Source organism: Microcaecilia unicolor, chromosome 4 (genome assembly GCF_901765095.1).
Source record: "Microcaecilia unicolor chromosome 4, aMicUni1.1, whole genome shotgun sequence".
Lineage (NCBI taxonomy): Eukaryota > Metazoa > Chordata > Amphibia > Gymnophiona > Siphonopidae > Microcaecilia > Microcaecilia unicolor.
The window spans coordinates 14,975,726-15,001,384 of NC_044034.1; the positions used below are offsets into that span (position 1 = coordinate 14,975,726).

At 44.4% G+C, this 25,659-nt stretch overlaps 1 protein-coding gene across 1 annotated transcript in view; it reads right to left on the reverse strand.

The window, feature by feature from the left end:
- CLPB (ClpB homolog, mitochondrial AAA ATPase chaperonin) overlaps nt 1-25,659 on the reverse strand; it is a 266,010-nt gene that overhangs the window by 20,911 nt on the left and 219,440 nt on the right. The window contains exons 9-11 of the mRNA XM_030199980.1: nt 20,307-20,362; nt 15,100-15,144; nt 13,611-13,772 (exon numbers count right to left, since the gene is read on the reverse strand). Of these exons, the coding sequence (XP_030055840.1) occupies nt 13,611-13,772; nt 15,100-15,144; nt 20,307-20,362 (263 nt within the window). The remainder of the gene's footprint in view (nt 1-13,610; nt 13,773-15,099; nt 15,145-20,306; nt 20,363-25,659) is intronic.

Genomic DNA, 25,659 nt, shown 5'->3' on the forward strand with positions numbered 1-25,659 from the left:
AGGATACTTCCCCTTACAATTCATCAAGCAAAGAGAATATTTGAACTCTGGTGCCACTTCATAGCAGTGATACAAGTGCAAAGTAGCTCAGTTTCCAGAAATTACAACTTATCCAGTCTGCCTAATCACACCGACTACTAAGCTTTCCTCTTCTTTCAGAGATTGAGTGATTGTCCCATGCTTTCTTGAATTCAGAAATTGTGGCAGTGATTTGCAGCAGCAGCAGCTGGGACAGGCAGGCATGTGAAGATCAAGGGGAGAAATGTGTTCCACACATCCACCACCAACTTTTCTTTGACTGTCCACAGACTATCCTCTTTCATCCTCATCCTATCATTCTAGAACTTCCTGCGTCAGTTAAAATGACTTCATTCCTGTGAATTTAAACCTTGTGTTCAGTACTGGTCTCCGTATCTCAAAAAAGATATAGTAGAATTGGAAAAGGTACAGCGAAGGGCGACGAAAATGATAGTGGGGATGGGACGACTTTCCTACGAAGAGAGGCTGAGAAGGCTAGGGCTTTTCAGCTTGGAGAAGAGACGGCTGAGGGGAGATATGATAGAAGTGTATAAAATAATGAGTGGAATGGACTGGGTGGATGTGAAGCGACTGTTCACGCTATCCAAAAATACTAGGACTAGAGGGCATGAGTTGAAGCTACAGTGTGGTAAATTTAAAACGAATCGGAGAAAATTTTTCTTCACCCAACGTGTAATTAGACTCTGGAATTCGTTGCCGGAGAATGTGGTACGGGCGGTTAGCTTGACGGAGTTTAAAAAGGGGTTAGATAGATTCCTAAAGGACAAGTCCATAGACCGCTATTAAATGGACTTGGAAAAATTCCGCATTTTTAGGTATAACTTGTCTGGAATGTTTTTACGTTTGGGGAGCGTGCCAGGTGCCCTAGACCTGGATTGGCCACTGTCGGTGACAGGATGCTGGGCTAGATGGACCTTTGGTCTTTCCCAGTATGGCACTACTTATGTACTTATGTACTTATGAAGGTATTTTGATGTCTCTCTCCTATCCCACAATTCTCCAAAGTGTATATATTTTTACCTTTAATTCTGTTATTATATGATTTATGATGGAGACCACAAACCATTTTTGAAGCCAACCCCCAGACCATAAGAACACAAAAATTGACAATACTAGGTTAGACCAAGCCCACTATCCTATTTCCAACAGTGACCAATCTAGGTCACAAATTTCTGGTAGAATCCCAAAAAGTATCAAGATTCTGTTACAGTAGAGTCTCAATTATCTGACTTAAACGGGACCGACCTGTTGTCAGATAATCGAAAAGTCAGATAATACGGAAAACAATGTAACTCCTTAAAAGACATGTAACATAGTAACATAGTAGATGACGGCAGAAAAAGACCTGCACGGTCCATCCAGTCTGCCCAACAAGATAACTCATATTTGCTGCTTTTTGTGTATACCCTACTTTGATTTGTACCTGTGCTCTTCAGGGCACAGACCGTATAAGTCTGCCCAGCACTATCCCCGCCTCCCAACCACCCACCCCTCCTCCCAACCACCGGCTCCGGCACAGACCGCACAAGTATGCCCAGCACCATCCCCACCTCCCAACCACCAGCCCCGCCTCCCAACCCCGGCTCTGGCACAGACCGTACAAGTCTGTCCAGCACTATCCCCGCCTCCCAACCACCAGCCCCGCCTCCCAACCACCGGCTCTGGCACAGACCGTACAAGTCTGTCCAGCACTATCCCCGCCTCCCAACCACCAGCCCCGCCTCCCAACCACCGGCTCTGGCACAGACCGTATAAGTCTGCCCAGCACTATCCCCGCCTCCCAACCACCAGTCCCGCTTCCCACCACCGGTTCTGGCATATTATATGTGTAACCAGACCTCAATTTTGAGGTGGGGGAGCAGGGGCTGAGCCCAAAGTGGGGGGGGGGGGGGGGGGCACATTTTTCCCCACCTCCCAGCTGCACTCCACCCCTGCCACAACCCTACATACTTGGGCTGATGGGGGTCCACAAGGTCCGCCAACAGAAGCCTTCCTCCCGCGATGTACGCCGCTGCCGCACTGCCTCCCCTGCTTCCCAACCCCTCCTTGAGCATGCTCAATTTCACTAACTAAGCATATGCGTGGGAGAGGAAGAAGCAGGGCAGACAGCGAGGTGGGAGAAAAGGCTTCTGCTGGCAGGGCTTGGGGATCCCCACAAGCCAAACCAGCAGATTTTGGATGGCTCAAATCCAAATTTGGGGGGGGGGGGGGGGGGGGGGGGGGGGGGGCAGGCCTCTCCCTATGGCTACACTGGCCAGGCAATTTGAGCACAAATACAGCAATGATGTCAGCGGGGTGTCTGTCATATATGCTGGATGGTCGGATTACTGAAGGTCAGATAATCAAGGCTGTACTGTATTTACGTCAAGAAATAAGCAGTGGCTCTCCCTGGGTCTACCTTAACAGTCTATTGACTTTTCCTCCAGGAACTTGTCCAAACTTTAGAAACTTGGCTAAGCTAGCTGCCTTTACATGCACTCTGGGAGCAAGTTCCAAAGCTTAATTATGCGTTCACTGAAAAAACAATATTTTCTATTTGTTTCAAATGTACTACTATGAAACTTCATGGTGGGTACCCTACACTTTGTATTTCCTGAATGCGGAAACAATTGATTTGCACTTACTCTTTATTTTTGTCTATTAGATTGCAAGCTCTTTGAGCAGGGACTGTCTTTCTTTTATGTTTGTGCAGCGCTGCGTACGCCTTGTTGCGCTATAAAAATGCTAAATAGTAGTAGTACTCATTCCACTGCACTCAGGGTTTAGCAGACTTCCATCATATCTTCGTCTCAGCCATCTCTTCCCCTTTAAAATTTTGGTCACCCTTCTCTGTACCTTTTCTCATTTTTGCCTTTTATTTTTTAAATTTTTTTTAAAGATGTAATGATCAGAAATACATACAATACTCAAGGTGTGTCCTATTGGTTATCCTCATTCCACCAGGTCTCTGATAGACCTATTTTATCTTCATTCAGCGTTAAACAGGATGAGGCAAAAAAGCAACACCTTACAGTTTCTTTTTGCTTTTTTCAACAACCTATTGGAATTTCAACATGAAATTTTACAGCTTTATTTGTTGTTACCATCTACATTTATGTGCTGAGTGGAATGACATTACCTTTAAACACGGTGAAGTTAAACTTTTTAGCTTGACCACCCAGTGATTTTCATGCATTGAAAAATGTTTGCTCTGTAAAACTAGCATTATGTGAAAAAAAAAAATTAACCAGGGTACCAGATTACTATTAATCATGTGAAAGTGACAGACTTTTAAAACAATAATTTGAATGTTAATACTTTGTATTTGATATCATGATTTACAGATAATTAAAAGCATTTCAGATCAGATATCATGGGCAGGGTGGTAGTGGACAAAATGAGAATTCAGACACTGTGTAAACAAGGTTTCAGAGAAAAGACAATACTGGCTGTGTATCATGTTAAGAACTGGAAGCTCAGCACTGTGAAGAAAATTTCTCAGGACGTCAATCAAATGGGCTCTGTGACAGAAAGCAAGGACGGCAGTGGTCGGTCGAAACCCATGTGTTCAGAGACAAACATCATGCTACAGATGATCTGGGTCACCCTGCCACAGAGACCTATCAATAAGGCTATTAAAAACTTCCCAAAGTGAATGAAGGGCTGTGTTGAAGATGGGGTGGACACTGAGCATTCAGTGACTGCAAAATTCTGACACATTATTAATGGCATCATTTGAATGACATTATTTTACTGTGTTTTAGCTCAAACATTTTTAATGCACAAAAATCGATAGGTAGTAACACTAAAATGTTGCTAATTTCAATATAGCTTAAGGTAAGTACATTTTATTTAATCACCATACTTACATTTTACTATTAAACAAGTATTTAAAATTTCTTGAAATTCAAAGTGGTTGATGACAACACTGCAAAAAAATTGTAGGGGATTACTTTTTTCCCCTCCACCTTATTTATTCAAACCCATTTTGTTTTTTAGGCTTCTACATAGTAACATAGTAAATGACGGCAGAAAAAGACCTGCATGGTCCATCCAGTCTGCCCAACAAGACAACTCATATGTGCTACTTTTTGTGTATACCCTACTTTGATTTGTACCTGTGCTCTTCAGGGCACAGACCGTATAAGTCTGCCCAGCACTATCCCCGCCTCCCACCACCCGCCCCGCCTCCCACCACTGGCTCTGGCACAGACCGTATAAGTCTGCCCAGCACCATCCCCGCCTCCCGCCACCGGCTCTGCCACCCAATCTCGGCTAAGCTCCTTAGGATCCATTCCTTCTGAAGCAATATGATATTTCTTGTTTTAGACTCTGTTCCTTTCCTAATACAGTAAGATCCAACATTGTTCACTTTTTTTGGCTGGTGCCGCACACTAAGCCGAAGATTTCAATGTTGGCTGCCAACTGGTCTGGACTTCCAAGATGGTGTTTTTGAATAACATTCATGCCTAATGTAAACAGTTAACCTTTGCAGCTATGCCTTTTAATTTTTAAGGGCATGGGATATTTTTTAACCAAGATCCAAGACAACATGGTTTTACCAAAGGTAAATTGTGCCAAACGAATCTCATTGAATTCTTTGATTGGGTGACCGGAGAACTGAATCAGGGATGTGCTATAGACGCAATCTACTTAGATTTCAGCAAAGCTTTTGACACGGTTCCCCATAGGAGGCTCTTAAATAAACTGGACGGGCTGAAGATAGGTCCCGAAGTGGTGAACTGGATTAGGAACTGGTTGAAGGACAGAAGACAGAGGGTGGTGGTAAATGGAGTTAGCTCGGAGGAGGGAAAGGTGAGTAGTGGATTGCCTCAGGGATCGGTGCTGGGGCCGATTCTGTTCAATATATTTGTGAGTGACATTGCCGAAGGGTTACAAGGTAAAGTTTGCCTATTTGCGGATGATACTAAGATTTGTAACAGAGTGGACACCCGGGAGGGAGTGGAAAACATGAAAAAGGATCTGCAGAAGCTAGAAGAATGGTCTAAGATCTGGCAATTAAAATTCAATGCGAAGAAATGCAAAGTGATGCACTTAAGGAGTAGAAAACCACAGGAGACGTATGTGCTAGGCGGTGAGAGCAGTGGTGTAGCCAGACCTGATATTTTGGCTGGGCCCAGAGCTAATATGGGTGGGCACTATATATATATATATATATATATATATATATATATATATATATATATAGTGCCCACCCATATTACCTAGGGCAATGAGGAGCCCATCCCCACCCAGAAATTCCCCAACAATAAATTTTAATAGTGACCACCAGCCCCAGGCAGGCAGCAGGCCCCAGCTAGCTCAATTTAAAAAAAATTACACAGCACACGTCACACAATGTTAAAAATGATGATGAAAAAAAAAGTATTTAAATTTTTATTACCGACTCCTATTGCTGCTGGGCTCGCCTTGAAATAATGTCGAATCATGAAGAAGAACCTTCCAGGGCCAGGCTCGTGCTCCTCACCTCCGCTCCGAAACCCTCCTGTAAAACGTGCACTGCATGGCGTGCACGTGGTGGTGGTGGGCTGGACTGGAGTCCTGGACTGGCAGCTGAGCGGGTGCCACCATTCATTCCAGGCAGCTCCGCGCTCCGGAACTTTCATCCGATCTGGGCGCATTCAGAGCTACCAAGGGGTCCCAATTTTTGAGAGGGAGATTTTTAGTACACACCCCCAGCCCTGCCATACTCTGTATTGGCTCCACTCCCTGACACACCTTAATCCCACTGCCGTTTCAGAAAATATTTTATTTAATAGTCTAATACCCTTTTCAATTAACTTTCAGAGGCCAAATCCTCTCCTGACCTGAGGAAGGAAGTGCTGGTCTCTGAAGACTAATCAAAAGTGTTTTAAAAATCAGTGAAGGTATCACCTTATTTTCTATTTTATTTGCATTTATTAGCCTTCATTAACACAGCTACCACATTGCTTTATCCTAAATTAAAAATAAAATTATTTTCTGTACCTTTGTTGTCTAGCCATTTACTTTTCTAATTGTGTTGGTCCCAGTCAAGATTCTGCATTCCTTTGTCTTTTCTTAACTCTCTTGCCAGGGTTTCCTGTTCATTTGTAATTTTTCTCTCCTTTTTCTTTGTTTTCTTCAATTTATTTTTCTGTCTCACTCTCTGTCCAGATTTAATTAATTCTTACTATCCATTCTTAATTTCCCTCTTTTTACTTCATCTACCTATCCCTTTTCATCTTTTCCTCACTTTTGTTCTCCCCCTGCCCCTTCCTCTTATTCTCCAGTATTTCATTAACTCTATCCTCTCCCCCTTTCTCTCCCTATCCTTTCAGTGTCTCTCCCTCTCTCTGAATCCAGCGTCTCCTCTTTCTCTCCTACCCTTCCATCCAGTGTCATCCCTCTTTCTCTCTCCATCCTTCCACCTATTACCCTCTCCCAATCCATCCATCCATTGTCTCCCTCTATCTCCCCTTCCTTCTAGACAGTTATCTCTCTACCCTTTTCCATTCAGCATGTCCTCTCTCATCCTACCAGTGGCTTTCCTCTTCCTACCCTTCCATCCAGCGTCTTCCCTCTTTCTGCTCCCAGCATTTGCCCTCTTTCTCCCTCCTTTCATCCAGCATTTCTCCATTTGACCAGCTAATGTCTCCCCCAGTTTCTCTCCAGCAGCTTCTCTCTCTCTCTCCTGCCATTTTCCATGTCCCCTCCTTCTCTCCCCCATCTTGCTACTCATCTGACTCTCTCTCTCTGTACCCCTCTTCCATCTAGCATCTTCCCTCTTTCTGCCCCTCCTTCTAGCATTTTTCCTCTTCCACCCTCCTTTCATCCAGCATTTCTCCTCTTTGTCTCTCCATCTGACCAGTCAGGGTATCCCCCTTGTTCCCCTTCCTTCTCCCCAGCAGCCTGTCTCTCCCCTGCTCTTTTCCATGTCCCCTCTTTCTCTCCCCATCTTTCTCTGGCTCTCCCCTGCTCTTTTCCATGTCCCCTTTTTCTCTGGCTCTCCCCTGCTCTTTTCCATGTCCCTTCTCTCCCCATCTCCCACATGGCTCTCTCCTCTTTCTCTCCCCTGCTCTTTTCCATGTTCTCTCCCCATTTCTCTCTCTCTGGCTCTCCCCTGCTCTTTTCCATGTCCCCTCTCTCCAAATCTCTCGCTCTCTCTCTCTCTCTGTACTCTCCAGCGTCCTCTTCTTTTTTTCTCTCCCCTCTGCTCTCTCAGACACCCTTCCCCTACCAGCCACGTTTCCTCTCTCACTCTGGCCCTCTGAAGCAAGAGCAGCAGCAGCGTCGTCGTCAACAGAAGAAGAAAAACAAGCGCGGGGCCGCCCGCAGCAGCCTTCAGTCATGCGCTTTCAGCTCTCCCATCCTCTGCCCCCGCTGACGTCAATTTCCCGTTCCGGGAGCAGAGGACAGGCAGAGCCGACAGCGCATGACTGAAGGCTGCTGTGGGCGGCCCCGCGCTTGTTTATCTTCTTATGCCGGCTGAACTGAAGTGGTGGCTCGGCGAAGCGCCTGTTTTTGTTCCTGCTGCTGCTTAGGAGAGAAGCGGCAGCGGCGGCGGAGTTCAGTGGGAGACCGGAACGAAGGTGGAGATGTCGATGGGCGGGCCTGGAGGGAAAGTGGGTGGGCCTGGGCCCACCCAGGCCCACCCATGGCTACGCCCCTGGGTGAGAGTCTGATAGGTACGGACGGGGAGAGAGATCTTGGGGTGATAGTATCTGAGGATCCAAAGGTGATGAAACAGTGTGACAAGGCGGTGGCCGTTGCTAGAAGGTTGCTAGGCTGTATAGAGAGAGCTGTGACCAGCAGAAGAAAGGAGGAGTTGATGCCCCTGTATAAGTCGTTGGTGAGGCCCCACCTGGAGAATTGTGTTCAGTTTTGGAGGCCTTATCTTGCTAAGGAAGTAAAAAGAATTGAGGCGGTGCAAAGAAAAGCTACGAGAATGGTATGGGATTTGTGTTACAAGACGTATGAGGAGAGACTTAATGTCCTGAACATGTATACCCTGAAGGAAAGGAGAAACAGGGGTGATATGATACAGACGTTCAAATATTTGAAAGGTATTAATCCGCAAACAAACCTTTTCCGGAGATGGAAAGGCGGTAGAACTAGAGGGCATGAAATGAGATTGAAGGGGGGCAGACTCAAGAAAAATGTCAGGAAGTATTTTTTCACGGAGAGAGTGGTGGATGATTGGAATGCCCTCCCGTGGGAGGTAGTGGAGATGAAAACGGTAACTGAGTTCAAACGTGCGTGAGATAAACAGAGGAATCCTGTTCAGAAGGAATGGATCCTCAGAATCTTAACCGAGATTGGGTGGCAGAGCCGCTGCGGGAGGCGGGGCTGGTGGTTTGGAGGTGGGGGTAGTGCTGGGCAGACTTCTACGGTCTGTGCCCTAGAAATGGCAGATACAAGTCAGGGTAAGGTATACACGGGAAGTAGCACATATGAGTTTATCTTGTCGGGCAGACTAGATGGACCGTGCAGGTCTTTTTCTGCCATAGATTCCTAAAGGACAAGTCCATAGACCGCTATTAAATGGACTGGAAAAATTCCTCATTTTTAGGTATAACTTGTCTGGAATGTTTTTACGTTTGGGGAGCGTGCCAGGTGCCCTTGACCTGGATTGGCCACTGTCGGTGACAGGATGCTGGGCTAGATGGACCTTTGGTCTTTCCCAGTATGGCACTACTTATGTACTTATGTACTTATATTTCCTCAATTTACCAGTTTCCAGTTTTAAAGTTAAATGCTAGCCAAGTAGATTTCCTTAGTGCTCTCCCTCCAGTTAAATCAACTTTGATCATGTTATGACCACCCAACACTTACCTCTCACACAAAATCCTGTCTTCCAGTCTAAAACAGTCCCTCTTCTTGTCAGTTCCTGAAACAGCTTCTCCATGAAGATGTCATTTCATCTAAGAACTTTACCTCCCTGGCATATCCTGATGTGACAATGTTCCAGTCAATACTGGAGTAACTGAAATCATATATTATTGCGTTGCTAACAAATTAGGGAAAGTAGCAAATTTGACATTTCATCATCTGTCCATTCATTCTGGCCAAGTGGACAGTAGTATTTGCCCACCATTACTCTTTCCTTTCAAACATGGAATTTCTACCCATAAAGATCCATGGTGCAGTCATTGTCCTGCACAACCTTTATCCTATTCGACTCAATGCCCTTTTTAACAAAGCACCACCCTTTCATCAGTCTGATCTACTCTATCATTGAGATCTAATTTGTACCCTAATATCAGTGTCCCATTGGTTATCCTCACAGGTCTCTGAAAGGCCTATTTTATTTTGGTTCCCATCTTATTTTTTAGGCTTCTAGTATTTGTAATACAGACATTTTGAAGTATGTTTTTGTTTAAATTTGTAATTTGCTTGGCAGTTACCAGGGATAATTTGCAATCTTTCAGCTATGTCTGGTCTTTACTTAAAGGCACCTGGGATATTTTTGCCTTTATTGCATATCAGTCTGCAGAACTGAACACAGTACTCCAAAAGAGGAGTCACCCAAAGGCACCTCACTTTCTTTATTCCACTGATCGTTCCTCCTTTAATGCATCCAAACATTTTTCTGGCTTTTGAAATCACATTATATACCTGCTTGGCCACTAAGATCATCAGCTACAATCAACCCAAGATCCCACTCTTCTTTCATGTACAGAAAGCATTTCACCCATATACTGTAATGTCCCTTTACTCAGAATAAATGCCATTTACCATTGACCTTGTCACCTTCTACTCTGCCAGTTCCTAACCCAGTCAATTGTTTCTAGGGCCCATACCAAGGGCACTCAGTTATTCGTAAGTCACCAATGATAAATCATCAAAATCCTTGCTGAAATCCAAGTACATTATGAGGGGCATTTTCAAAAGGCCATCCACAAAATAGAGACATGTAGCTCATAACGTCCAAAACAGACGTCCATCTCACATTTTCCATTTGTATTGCTCCATGGTGCAACCACACCTTGAATATTGCGTTCAATTCTGGTCACCGCATCTCAAAAAAAGATAAAGTAGAATTAGAAAAGGTACAGAGAAGGACGACGAAAATGATAAAATGGATGGGATGACTTCCCTATGAGGAAAGGCTGAAGCGGCTACGGCTCTTCAGCTTGGAGAAAAGACGGCTGAGGGGAGATATGATAGAGGTCTATAAAATGAGTGGAGTGGAATGGGTAGATGCGACTCGCTTGTTTACTTTTTCCAAAAATACTAGGACTAGGGGGCACACAATGAAGCTGTAAAGTAATAAATTTAAAACGAACCAGAGAAAATATTTCTTCACTCAACGTGTAATTAAACTCTGGAATTCGTTGCCAGAGAATGTAGTAAAAGCAGTTAGGTTAGCGGGGTTTAAAAAAAGATTTGGATGGTTTCCTGAAGGAAATGTCCATAGACCATTATTAACATGGACTTGGTGAAACTCCACTGCTTGTTTCTAGAATAAGCAGCATAAAATGTATTGTACTTTTTTCGGATCTTGACAGGTACTTGTGACCTGGATTGGCCACCGTTGGAAAAAGGATGCTGGGCTTGATGGACCTTCAGTCTGTCCAGTATGGCAATACTTATGTACTTATGCTTGTCCTATGAGAACTTCACTTTCAAGTATTTAAATGTCTGTATCATGTTTCCCTCCTCTGCTTTACAGCATACATTAAAGTTTCTTCTTCATATTTTCTGGTGCAGACCTCATACCATTTTGATTGCTTTCTTCTGAATTGCCTCCAAAGCTGAACACAGTACTCCAAGTGGGGGCTCACCAACAACCTATTTAAGGATATTATCACCTTTCTCTTTTCTGCTGGTTATGTTCCTCTGTATGCAGCCAGCAGCAGCCTTCTGGCTTTGGCCACTGCCTTGAATAGCAAAAGGTGCTGAGCGTCTTGCAACAGAAAGCAGACACAAAGTCCAAACAGGTTCTTTATTCGTACAGACCTGACGTGGCCATGTTTTGCCAATAAGGCTGCATCAGGGGTAGTAACATAAAACAGCTAACCAGGGACAAGAAAGGCTTAGCCCGGATAGCACAACTGATGATCCAAGATGACTTCAGCAATAGTTCTTTCACAGAAAGTGGAGCAGCAGCTTCAATCCTCTGTATGACTGAAGCTGCTGCCAGCAACTTGCTTCCAGCCGCCAATGCTGGCACTCCCTGCACATATAAAGTGAATTCAGCATGCGCAGGGAGTGCTAAAGTTGGTGGCTCAAAGCAAGCTCCGACTTCCTTGCTGTCGAGGCAGTGTGTGTAGGGTGGGGGTGGGGGTGGGGGGGGGGTGGTTTCCTGGGCCAGTGGATGTCTTTGAATGGCTGGGCTTGAGCATCCTGTCAGCCATTCAATGGGAGGTGCAAGTTTGGAGAGGGCCTAAGCTCAAAGTAGGGGGCCCAGGCCCCCCCGCCCACCATGACTAAGTGACTGGCATCACTCTGCACTTCAAATTAAAGCTTACACTTTTTGGTTTTGTTGCTAAGCAACATATGCGGCATAAAACAAACATAGTACATCACCCTGCTAACACCATCCCTATGTCCAAAGCATAATGGTAGCAGCATTGTATTGTGGGGGCGCTTTGCAGCAGCAGGGACAGGGAGACGTGTACTGTCAAATCCTGCAGAAAGACCTTTTTCCGTTCACATTGGGCCTAGGACTGGGGAGAAGATTCACCTTTTAGAAGGACAAGGATCTTAAGCACAATGCAAAAGCAACAGTGGAGTGAATGAATGAGAAGAAAGTGAGTGCCCGAGCAGTCCACTCAAAGCACAGACCTGAATTCACAGTGATCCCCAGCCAACCTGAAATGACCATCTATTGTGCAAAGAATGAACAAAAGCTGCCATCCGGTTGCACTTATCTCCATGACTCAAGGATGGTACAAAAGTGGAGCAGCAGCTTAGTGGTTAAAGAAGCAGATTGTGAAGCAGGGTAGCCAGAGTTCAAATCCTACCTCAGCGACCTTGCTGAAATCGCTTTCTTCTCTATTGCCTCAGGTACAATTGGACTGTAAGCCAATTTGTCAGGAAAATAATTCATGTACCTGACTACGTAACTCACTTTGAGCTTCAATTTGGAAAAGGCAAGTGATAAATCCAAAACATCCCAATACAGAAAGGGGCTTTCTGGTTTCTTAAGTACTTTCTGAATATTTTTCTATCAGTTCTTTTTATATTGCAAGTTTAGAGTATGTTGTGTACATTACTGAAACAGACTCCTACTTTACTTTTAAAGCATTCTGAATTATATTTTTAGACAGAATGTGAAAAACAAACAAGGTATAAAGCCTTTTACAAGACCTGCACATGTTTTAAGTATTTGTCAGGTACCGAAGTATGCTCAGTCTCTAGAGATGGGTGCTCTACTTGCCTGTACATAAATACACACTGAAACAGTGCACCTCCCCCCCCCTCAAAAAAAAAGCTGTATCAGTCCTAAAAAACACAGGATCCAGGCAAACATGAATTCTGCAATGGATTGAGCTTACTAACTTGTACAAGAAGCTAAATGCCACTGGTTCTGGGGAGTTAGAAACAACATATGCTCAGGTCTACAGTACCTACAAAAAATCTGTTTCCACTTTTGTATGTTAAATTTGTTCAGCAGAAAAAAATTAAAGCCATTTTTCTGGGTCCGGTTCCAAAACCTTTTGACACTTTTTTCATACCCTAGTAAGCTTTCTTCACGCAGGACCTATGCGCTTTAGATACCATTCATTTCCTGGCTGCTCTATTGCAAACTTGTAGAATGAGAAATCTGCCCATTATTTACTGATCTGAGACTGCCAACTCCTATCACAAACAAATTCAGGGTTTCATTTTCACTTACATCACAATCCCTCTCACTTACGTTAGTGCAGTCACTGCAGTGATGGATCTCAGCCTGAATCTAAGAAATCAAGGGTCTCTTCCAGAAACCTGAAATCATGGGCTCTAAGTCCAGCCATTAAGTGTTCCCACTCAGGGCCACCGAGAGACTGGGCCAGGCCCAGGATAAGGTCGCCCCCGGGCCCCCCCCACCCGAGGTCATCGGGCCCCCCCTCCACCGGGCCCTCTGCACTGACCTTAAGCGCCTCACCTTCGAAAGAGCAGCAAGCAGCAGCAGACCACTCCTTCCTTCCGTGTCCCGCCCTCACGGAAGTTACGTCAGGCGAGGGCCGGACACAGAAGGAAGGAGTGGTCTGCCACTGCTTGCTGCGCTTTTGAAGGTGAGGCACTTAAGTTCAATGCCAGGAAGCGAGGGAGGGCGGGGCCGGACTGTGGCGGTGGCGCCACCCCCCCCCCCCCCCCCGGAGGCCCGGGCAATTTTGTCACCCCTGCCCCCCTCTTGGCGGCCCTGTTCCCACTGCAAGATGGTTGGGACTCCAGTCTCCCCAAGACTTGTTCAGCATCCTCAGCCCCAGCCAACCCAACTAAGATTTCAGCTGGGAATGGAGCACTCCTACCCAGGCAGCCCAAACTCTCTTCACCATTTCCCCCAAATTATACTACTTTACAGGACTAAAGAGGAAGTTTCTTACATAACAAATATAACAACTTGAACCAATATTTGACAATGTCCCAAAACATTAACCTGGATCCTAAAACCACATACTCACCTCATCAAACAACTGCAACATGATGGTGAGAACATCAGGGTGGGCTTTGTCAACCTCATCAAAGAGGACCACAGCATTTGGACACTGTTTCAACTTCTTGGTCAGCTGTCCACCGTCTTCGTGGCCAACATAGCCTGGGGGAGAGCCAATAAACTTGGCAACCTAAGGGGAAACGAATACAATGCGAAACAAGTTACCTGAGCAATATATACAGGAATGATCTAAATGTAGTAAGTGAATGGAGGGATCCACAGGAAAGATGAATATGCAAATATGGTGAAGCTGGTGTTAACAAAGCATATTTTTATTTTCAACATGATATGCATAATATGCCTGTTCCAGACTACTGTCTATATGTCTAGTGCTTTTTGAACTATCTTTAAGAATCATCTGACCTCAGATTATTTTTGGAAAAGTCACATTATCTGGCACGCATGGGAAAGAGGCTGGTGTCCCTTAAACGAAGATGTTGGTTATCAAAGAGCCCTCTGATTCCTGTTCCAGTCCTTCCCCTTCCCTCTTGGGGAGCAGTATGCAGGGACTAGAATGGGAGGGTGTGAAGCTAGAATGGACAGCCTACAGGTGGTCTCCTCACCAATCCAACTCCTTCCACTGCCTGGGAGAGATGCCAATTTCTTGAGCATTCCAGATAGCTAACTACTGGCTAACGCCATTTTGGGCTTCCCAAAAAATGTTTTTAGTCTGTGAAAATAAGATCATTTGGAGCAGCTGAGATAGGAAGGGAGATCAATTAGCTATTTATCTACAAAAGAGAGAGAATTGCTTTAAATGCTTTTGCTTTTCAAATTCCTAAGGTACTGGTGCTGCTCCAGGAACTGCTGTTTTAGAATACAAGATTTTTAGTTTTATTTATGCTAAACAAACAAACAAACAAAAAAAAATCACGTTTCACATCTGCAGGAAGCTGTTTTTTGCTTTCTTCTGGATCACCACAAAAAAAAAAAAAAAAACCTGCCCAAAACTGAGGCATCTGAAGAAGATTGAAATCAACGGCCTAATACCTTCTTTCACCAAAATCCAAGAACCGTAAGCGTGCCTAACTTTGTAATGAACTGAACTGAAGCTCTTCCACCCACAAACTATCGTGATTGAAACTCATTCCATGTGCTGATTCTTCCATTATCAGTCTACTTTTGTGCATTGCTGAATGGTTCTCTAGCGCGAGACTGATTTCTTGGACACTACCATGCAGTCCCATCGCTGAGGTCCAGAACGTAGGTCTTGTTAAAACCAGCAATAACAAATCTGTGCCATTCCGAAATCAATGAAAAATCACACACAAAGTGCTTATGTGCTGTAGCATTAGCTGCTGGGATGATACCAAGGTCTTGCAGGCACATTGTATTTCAGATCTGCTCCCCGGAACCCCTTTTCTTTTGTTATCACAGAGGAATGGGAAGCTCTAAATCAAGCAAGCAATCCTTTAAAACCTGATTTTACTTCTTGAAAACACAAGTTACTCACTCACCTCATGTTTCTCCTGGAATTCTGACATGTCCAGCCGAATGAACCCCTATGCAGAAACAAGAGAATAAGAATGTTAAAAATATCCATGTGTTACTGATCTAGAATTGTGCCACTGAAATGGAACCCGATGGATCACCATGTCCCACTTAGTGCACCAGTGAGAAGAAAAGAAAATGTGCTTTCACGGGACGTTCTCCTTCAATGTCTACAGCACTACTTATACCACGAAGGATATGATTAGCAGAACGTCAGTAGGCCTACCTGAGGAGTGGCCTAATGGTTAGTGTAGTGGGCTGTGAATCTGGGGAACTGGGTTCAGTTCTCACTGCAGCTCTTTCTGACTCTCCAATACCCCAGGTACAAAACTTAGAAAGTTCCTGGATGCAATATGTAAACCACTTGATTGTACCACAGAACGGCAGTGTATAAATAATCTAATATATAAATAAAATATGCAGGGCACTTTAAGGATGATTTAAACAATTAGACCTTCATGAGACAGGTTAGCTTTACCCTACTGATGATACGTTGTTGCGATAGTAATCCTGCTCAGTACGAAAGGAACCGCAGGTTCAGACATTTGGTGTATGCGCTTGGCTGAGGAGCCAATGGAGCAAAGCTACCAGCTGTGGGATTATGACTGAACGCCTCTAAGTCAGAATCCCCCCTAAACGGAATGATACCGCAGCGCCGAGGAGCCTCGGTTGGCCAGGGATAGCTGGCCACTCAGCCAGCGAGGAGAGCCGCACGCCTCGAGACTGGAGCACGGACAGAAGGGGGCTGCCTCTCTCCCATAGTGCACCGCACGTTCATGGGGAACCCGGTGCTAAATCATTCATAGACAACCTGATTCTGGGTTAGGGTTTCGTACGCAGCACGGCAGCTACCTCGCTGCGATCTATTGAAAGTCATCCCTTGAGCCAAGCTTTCTGCAGAGGGAACATCTGGGAATGGAGTGGATACTGCGCCGTTTACGGAAGAAAGAGTTTATAAACAGCTTGAGAATCTGAAGGTGGACAAAGCTATGGGGCCGCATGGGATACATCCCAGGATGCTGAAGGAGCTCAGAGAGGTCATGGCGGACCTCTTAAAGATTTATTTAATAGATCTTTAGAGACGGGAGAGGTTCCGCAGGATTGGAGACAAGCGGATGTGGTCCCTCTTCACAAAAGTGGAGACAGGGAAGAAGTGGGGAAACTACAGACTGGTAAATCTCACATCGGTGGTAGGAAAAATAATGGAGTCGCTGCTGAAAGAAAGGATAGTTAACTTTCTAGAAACCGACGGGTTACAGAACCCGAGGCAACATGGCTTTACCAAAAGAAAATCCTGCCAAATTAATCTTATTGACTTCTTTGACTGGGTGAAGGACGTATGTTAGATGTAATCTACTTGGATTTTAGCAAAGCCTTTAATACAGTCCCCCACAGAAGACTCGTGAAAAAGCTGAAAGGGTTGAACTTAGGACCAAAACTGGTGAACTGGATAGGAAACTGGTTGACCGACAGGTGGCCGAGGGTGGTGGTAAATGGAATCTGCTCGGAGGAAAGGAAGGTAAGCAGTGGAGTTCCTCAGGGGTCGATGCTGAGGCCTTTTCTGTTTAATATATTTGTGGGAGATATTGCTGAAGGGTTGGAAGGAAAGGTTTGCCTTGTTGAGGATGACATAAAAATGGCCAATAGAGTGGATACCCTGGAGGGAGTAGAAACAATGAAAAGGGATCTGCAAACATTAGAAGAATGGTTGAGGGTCTGGCAGTTAAAATTTAATCAAACCATGGGTTTCCACAAAAAATATATAAATATATGTACTGCACACAAATCTGCAGTTATTGTTTGTTTGAATTCCCAATGGGCTAGGAAGGAAAAAAGGTCTCAAAGAGCTCCAGGACCAAATATATCCTCTAGAGCTAAACTGATCAATAAGATCTACTCTTCATCATTGGTCGTCAAAAAAACCTTCCAAGATTGCAAAAAAATGTATTACATGTGTGAAGGCAATCTAAATTGCACAAAAATTGTTTTACTCAAAAACTTTTATCAAAACCTTTCACAGAAAATTAGCAATCTATCAATCTACTGCATTGTGCTAATCCCAGTACAATACGGTGAGTAAGAAAGTTGAGAAATCGCCAGCACTTATCTTTTCTGTAGTGTTGGCTAACCAAGCTATGATCTCATCGCTCTCATCATATTCTTAATTGATGGCGGTGAAATCTCTTCGAGCCATGTCAAATGTTTTTACCCTTATTAGACGTCCTCAAGCCAACGATGGCCAGCGTTTCACGTTATGGCTTCCTCAGGGTCTTGGCGACTGGGTAACTTCTGTCATAGTGGTTCTGAAATGGCTCAGTGTTCTTCCAATAGGTTTTTTTGACAGCCAATGATGAAGAGTAGATCTTATTGATCGGATTAGCTCTAGAGGATATATTTGGTCCTGGAGCTCTTTGGGGCCTTTTTTCCTTCCTACCCCATTGGGAATTCAAACAAACAATAACTGCAGATTTGTGTGCAGTACATACGTTATATTTATATATTTTTTGTGGAAACCCATGGTTTGATTGTAAGAGATTAATTGTTTCCACTCCCTACCTGTTATTTGTTTAGTTAAAATTTAATGCCAATAAGTGTAGAGTGATGCGCTTGGGCTGCAGAAACCCAAAAGAGGGATACCGGATAGGAGGGGAGAGATTAATAAGCTCGACTCAGGAGACAGATCTTGGGGTGTTGGTGTCTGAGGATCTAAAGGTGAAAAAACAATGTGACAAGGCGACAGCCGTGGCCAGAAGGATGCTAGGCTTAAAAGAGAAGGATATAACCAGCAGAAGAAAGGTGCTGATGCCCCTTTACAAGTCGTTGGTGAGGCCCCACTTGGACTATTGTGTTCAGTTTTGGAGGCCGTATCTTGCTAAAGATGTAAAAAGACTGGAAGCGGTACAAAGAAAAGCTACAAAAATGGTATGGGATTTGCATTGCAAACCGTAAGAGGAGAGACTTGCAGACCTGAACATGTATACCTTGGAAAAAAGGAGAAACAGGGATGACAAGATACAGATGTTCAAATATTTGAAAGGTATTAATTTGCAAACAAACCTTTTCCGGAGATGGGAAGGAGGTAGAACTAGAGGACATGAATTGAGGTTGAAGGGGGGCAGACTCAGGAGTAATGTCAGGAAGTATTTTTTCAGAGAAAGGGTGGTGGATACAAGGAATGCTCTCCCGCGGGAGGTGGTGGAGATGAAAACGGTAATGGAATTCAAACGTGTGTGGGATAAACACAAAAGAATCCTGTTTAGAAGGAATGGATCTACTGAATCTTAGCAGAGATTGGGTGGCAATGCTGGTAATTGGGAAGCAAAACCTGTGCTGGGCAGACTTCTACAGTCTATGCCCTTATCGTACCTGAATAGATATGGATAGGCTTGAATGTAAATTTTAAGGGGCTTCAACATTAGCTTCAGAACTTTTAGTACAAGAAGAGTGCTGGGCAGACTTCTACGGTCTGTGCCCTGAGAATGGCATGGACAAATCCAACTCAGGTATACGTATAAAGTATTGCATACCATGTAAAATGAGTTTATCTTGTTGGGCAGACTGGATGGACCATATAGGTCGTTATCTGCCTTCATTTACTATGTTACTATGTAAACTGATGTGTACAAAAAAATAACTACAAATGTCTGGAAAGTTTATTGCACCTTTTTACATCAGAAAATGAGCTACAAACAGTAGCAAAATCTCCAGCATTACTACTGCCTTTAACTTTGAGGTGGAAGTTAAGTCCAATTTACACCTCTAGTCTCTGAATTAAAGGACAATGGGGGCTCCTTTATCCAGCTCAGGACTCCAGAGCCAGAAGGACTCTGCCCTAAGACCCTGCTAGCCACTAATACTTCCAAATCCTACGCACTCCCTAACCACCTAACTTGGCTTCTGCTACCTAATTCAGGTGTTTTCAACCCAGGCCTCGGGACCTACCAAGCCAGTCATGTTTTCAAGATATCCACTACGAATATACATGAGACAAATTTGCATGCACTACCTCCACTGCATGCAAATCTCTCTCATGCATATTTCACTGTGGGTATCATGAAAATCTGACTGGCTGGGTGTGTTCAAAGTACTGGGTTGAGAACCACTGACTTAACTAGTTCCCCATTCACCATCTTACTCCTCGCCCATCTAACCACCTTCATCCATTCACTAATCCATTTATTGAGCGTGTGGTCCAAGGGCAGATTCCCTCTATCTCAAGAGTTATCTGGATTTATTTAGACTTTGCTCACACCTTTTACAGTAATAGATGTTGCATTCAGGTACATTAGGTATTCCCTGCCCCTGGCAGGCTCACAATCTAATTTTGTACTTAACCCTCCATTAGGCAATGGAGGGTTAAGTGAGTTGCCTAAGTTCACAAGGAGCAACAGTGGGATTAATCCCTCTGAATTGGAGGTCCCTAAGTCAGGTAGCTCAGTGCTTAACCTGCTATTTGTTTTTTTTAGGTTTGGGAATTTTACTCTTTCACTGACCCAGGAGCTAAATTAATTATGATGACCACCTAGCAAGGTCCCCAAATCAGGAGTTCTTAGGGCCAGCGGTCCACCCTGTTCCAGAGAACCACACACCTAAGAACCACAGTTGGAATAGCCTCATAAACTAATACTAGCATCAGATATGTGAGTTAATTTTACAACAAGATGGCAAAATACAAAACCTGAATTAAGGCTTCAGAGCCTTAATGCAGCTCCTGCCTTGGAAGAGTAATAGCATGGAGATGCACTAATTTAGTCCACATTTTTCAGAGTTAAAAATGTTATTAAATCATGAGTAGAGCTCAACGCACAATAAGGTATGTTAAAACACATGTAAAAAGTGCCATCTACACATCAGTCACAAAGTGAGTTCCAAATTTGGCAAGCTTCCACCTCTCACCACTTTGCTCCAACTCCTCTCTCTCCATTTTCCCTCCTGTAAAGGCAGGAAGTGATGTCTGAATAACCGACCCAACAGGGCGGAGCACCGGAAGTGAGTAACCAACCCAGGGCGGAGCACCGGAAGTGAGTAACCAACCCAGGGCGGAGCACCGGAGTGAGTAACTTACAAAGAGAGAGATTTCTGTGTGCATGAAGTGTATGACAGCACCTGAGAAGGTAGGTAAATGGAGCTCCCTGGGTGAAAAGCAGAAATAGATATTTTAGAGAGAGATTACCTTCTTGATATCTTTGTGCAGGTACTTTGCTGTTTGCTTGGCCAGTTCGGTTTTACCTGTGCACAAACAGTATTAAAAAAAAAATAATAAAATTTGCATCAATACGCATTGGTTCTGAGCCAGCAGAAAACCCCAGCCCTGTACTCCTGCACCTAACAACTCTCAGAAGGGTTTCAGACATATTCTCACTTCAGTGGGTTGAAAGATTCTGTAGCAATGGGCTGGGCAGTATTGTCATGCTTTTGAAAGTCAGAATTGCAGCAGTAACATAATCCTTAAAAATAAACAAACAAAAAATCTGAATCCCATTAAGTTCCCTGTATTAACTTTGGACAGAATTTGAAAGTATTAAAGCCCTGCTCAAACACTGCTGAGCACAAGCAACAGCGGGAGGTGGTGGAAATGAAAACGGTAACGGAATTCAAACATGCGTGGGATAAGCATAAAGGAATCCTGTGCCGAAGGAATGGATCCTCAGGAGCTTAGTCAAGATCGGGAGGCGGGGCTGGTGGTTGGGAGGCGGGGATAGTGCTGGGCAGACTTATACGGTCTGTGCCAGAGCCGGTGGTGGGCAGCGGGACTAGTGGTTGGGAGGCGGGGATAGTGCTGGACAGACTTATACGGTCTGTGCCCTGAAGAGCACAGGTACAAATCAAAGTAGGGTATGCACAAAAAGCAGCAAATATGAGTTATCTTGTTGGGCAGACTGGATGGACCATGCAGGTCTTTTTCTGCCGTCATCTACTATGTTATTATGAGAAACTGAAAATGCTCTTGTGCTAATAAAATGCATCTTTCCAGGGTTTTCCCCTTACGATAACTTACATCTTTTGGGCATCTGCTTTGTTTTCAGAACCTTACCAACGTAGAACTCCAGGATCCTCACAGCACCACTGGCCACAGTTATCACTGTGACATCCTCCAGCAGATGGCACTGAACCATAGGTTTTCTTGGGCAATAATTCTCTCTGGAGGGGGCACCTACTGGCACTTACTGCTCTGCCTTAAAGACTATCAGCCTGAGAACTGCACATCAGTAAATACTAGAGAATGACATGGGGAAAGTTTGTCCTCACTCCATCCCCAGCACAGTATAAAATCTCATTCATACAAAAAGGCGAGAAATTGTGTCATTGAAAATGATGGGACTAGTGAGGTAGAGTTTGAGCTTGTGGGGACAGGATCAAAGATTGTGGGGATGGGGTAGAGATGGGTACAAACTTTGTCCCTGTGTCATTCTCTAGTAAAATACCCTATCCAAAGAGTTTGAGTGCTATTATAAGCCAACATGTATTTTTTTGTATTTACAAAAACAAATCAGAAGATGCACACATCAGACAGGGCAGCAAGGCATTTCTAGAAAAGTAGTATTGTACTTCTGTGTTTACCTGTGTCAGGCCATCTCCAAGGACTCCTGGATATCATTTGTCCTACCCATTTGTCCTCCGCCTCACTAGTCCCATCATTTTCAATAACACAATTGCTCGCTTTTTTGTACGAATTACATTTTATACTGTGGTGGGGATGAAGTTTGAATTTGATGGGACAGGGTGGAGGATGAGGACAAAAAGCAAGGAAAACGCTCAGAGCTTTATAGAGCAATGTACCATGCATGCAAGGGTCTTCTTTTCTATTTCTGTTGATGGCTCTCTCATTCTCCCTGTCTCCTCAGCTCGAAACCTTGGGTCATCTTTGACTCTTCTCTCTCCTTCTCTGCTCATATCCAGCAGATTGCCAAGACCTGTCGTTTCTTTCTTTACAACATCCGTAAAATCCGCCCCTTTCTTTCTGAGCACTCTACCAAAACCCTCATCCACACCCTTGTCACCTCTCGTTTAGACTACTGCAATCTGCTTTTTGCTGGCCTCCCACTTAGTCACCTCTCCTCTCTCCAGTCGGTTCAAAACTCTGCTGCCCATCTCATCTTCCGCCAGGGTCACTTTACTCATACTACCCCTCTCCTCAAGACCCTTCACTGGCTCCCTATCCGTTTTCGCATCCTGTTCAAACTTCTTCTACTAACCTATAAATGTATTCACTCTGCTGCTCCCCAGTATCTCTCCACACTCGTCCTTCCCTACACCCCTTCCCGTGCACTCCGCTCCACGGATAAATCCTTCTTATCTGTTCCCTTCTCCACTACTGCCAACTCCAGACTTCGCGCCTTCTGTCTCGCTGCACCCTACGCCTGGAATAAACTTCCTGAGCCCCTACGTCTTGCCCCATCCTTGGCCACCTTTAAATCTAGACTGAAAGCCCACCTCTTTAACATTGCTTTTGACTCGTAACCACTTGTAACTACTCGCCTCCACCTACCCTCCTCTCTTCCTTCCCGTTCACATTAATTGATTTGATTTGCTTACTTTATTTATTTTTTGTCTATTAGATTGTAAGCTCTTTGAGCAGGGACTGTCTTTCTTCTATGTTTGTGCAGTGCTGCGTATGCCTTGTAGCGCTATAGAAATGCTAAATAGTAGTAGTAGTAGTAGTGCTGGTGTTGTCATGAGGGCTACCTCACTTTTGTATTTAGCTGTTATTACGAGAAGCCAACTGATATCCTGCTTGAAGACCTGCAACAGGTAAGCAACCTTGCGATCTCCAAGGATCAGCCATTTCTGCAGCTCTCACACACAGGCTGTCTTTGACAACAAAAAAAAAAAAAAAAGGGAGGGGTTGGGAGAAGGAAACAAAAGCCAACAAGCAACGAATGCACCTTTTGTTGGCACAAACTTTTAATGTAGTTTTTTTTCCATTTTTTTTTTTAAATCAAGAGAACCTGAAGGTAATAAAAATGGGTCCTAGGGAGAATAGAGTTGGATCCCAAACCTCAAAGATTCCAAAGGACAGAATGAGCAAACCTGTCGATTGGGAATTCCTCTCCAAACAGTGATGCGACGTAACTAGGTAGACAAAATTCATGTTGCAGCCTTGCAGTTCTCTCCTATGGAGGCTCACTTCGGGTGGGTTCCGACACAACCATAGCTCTGATATAAGCTTTGACATGGCTTTCCAGGGTCAAACCTGCCCTGGTATAAGTGAGAGAGGTACAAACTGCTATCCAATTAGATGGTGTACACTTGGCTACATCAGTCTGATGTTTATTAGAAGCAGATTGTCTAAGACAGAGCTCCCCAAACCTGTTCTGCGGATCCACCTGCCAGCTGTGTTTCCAGAATATCCACAATAAACATGCATGAAGTAAATCGGCATAAGTTGTGTCTCCAACACATGCAGCTTTAATTTTATGCATATTCATTCTGTGTATCCTGAAAACCTGATTGGCTGAACAGTCCTCAGAGCAGGTTTGGATAGCCCTGTTTTAAAGGATTTACCCTCCTCCATGTGGAAGGCTTTTCTGCAGTCAAAGCTCAGCAAATCACAGCATTGAGGTTTGTCTAGGAGACAAAATGCTGGATTGACAAATTAAGGCAGAAGTCCAACATCACCTCAGGCAAGAACTGGGGATGTGTGCATAGAACCACCATATTGTCAAAAAATCTTGTATAGGGCTGATAAATCACTAAGGATTAGAGCTAACTAGCACTGAACGCCCTAAGTGACTGCCACCAAAATTAAGACCTTCCTGGTTGAATATCTCAGCTCATATGTGTCTACCAGCTCAAAAGTAGCTTTCATCTGCTGAGGTAGAACAATGTTGAGGTCCCAAGACCTAACAGGAGGCTCGATGGGAGGGTTCAACAAATGCAAGCCCGATATAAAGTTAACTGTTAAGAGATGGGCTAACATTTTATATGCACTAACTTGGCAAGGCAGCAGGCAGAAGAAGTCTGGGTCAGGTCCAGGTCTAGACAGCAGGCAAACAGGCAGAACAAGGAAAGCAGGGATGTCACAGCTCACACTAGCAAGAGACTCCTAACCAAAGCCCCGAGGGAAGAGGGAGACCCATGGAAAAAGGGGCGTGGGCGTATGACATCAGCGCTCCGCCCAAATGACGTTCCATGACTCCAGGGCGTCCTTCCGCTGGTTCCCGCTCCTGCTCGCTGCCCGCAGCTACTGTTTCCTGCTCTCGGAGATTGGGTCATTACCCGGAAGTGGGCCCTATGTGGCACAGGAAGCCACACTCTGGTGAGTGACTGTGACATGAAGATAGTCTAAAAGCTTGAATTAGAACGGCAAGCTAAAACTAGAAGTTCCACCTGAGTTTTCAAACGTTTCTGCTACTGGAGGAACTGGAGGAGATTCAAGTGGTTTGCTACCTCTCTATCCATTCATATGGTTTCAGAACTCGATTTGTCTACTAGGATGTTGTCCTTCACTGGCAGATATACGGCTCAGTCATCCCATTTAAGATTTTCCCGTTCCACATCTTGACACTCTCTCAACAAAGGAGGTACAATCCTGGTTATTCATGTACAACAATGACCTAATTGACTGCATTAAGATGATTTTATTGGACAAAATTTACAAAAGATTTCACAAAGTTCCATATTGTGCATATCACTAGAAAATATATCTGATTAAATATTTCTAAGCTGACCAGAGACCTTAAGCACGAAGCTCCTCTATATGGGCTCTCCAGCTCAGTTTTGATGCAATCATTGAAAGGACATCTTGAATTGGAAGAAAAAGGAGATGATCCTAGCCAAATTAGATGAATCAGCCAGTATGACAGTGTCCCCGAGTTGTTAGGTGACATTGATAGTGTCTTGCAAGCTCTGGGTGCCTTGAAACCAGAGGGACAGCAGGTTCCAATGGGTTTGTCTCATTCTGAGACATGCCAAGAGAATTATATGCACTGTTTAAGTCATCAAGCCCAACAACCATAACATGTCAGATGCTGACATCTGCTGACTTACTTTTTTTCCTACTATAGATATCAAGATAGCGGTGATCCTCTGCTGTAGAATAATTTTGCCCAAATTGTGTCCAGCAAGGCTCCTATAAATTCCAATTGAGTTGATGGGTTCAAATGGGTGCTGGGTTATTTTATGATGAAACCTAGTAACCTGATGGTGGTGTCAACTGATTCTATGACAACTTCTTGAGAAGTGTGCTGGACCAGTACAGGCTGCAGCTGCACCATACATTAAACAGTAGGATGCCAGCACATGACTATCTGCACATGCATGGTACACTGCCCCAGAAAGGTCAGGGCTCTGCTGGATGACATCACCCACATATTAAGACTAATATGCTGCTTGCCATCAGAGAAATAAATCAGACCCATGCTTAAAATCTGAAATCTCAATCAAAGGGAGAAGGCATCACTAAAGAGATATGAGCAGTTATCGGTCAATGCTATTGAGACAGACATGGGAAGCAACTGCATGCCCTGGGATTTGTAGTATGGGATGTTGCTACTCTTTGAGATTCTGCATGGAATCTTGTCACT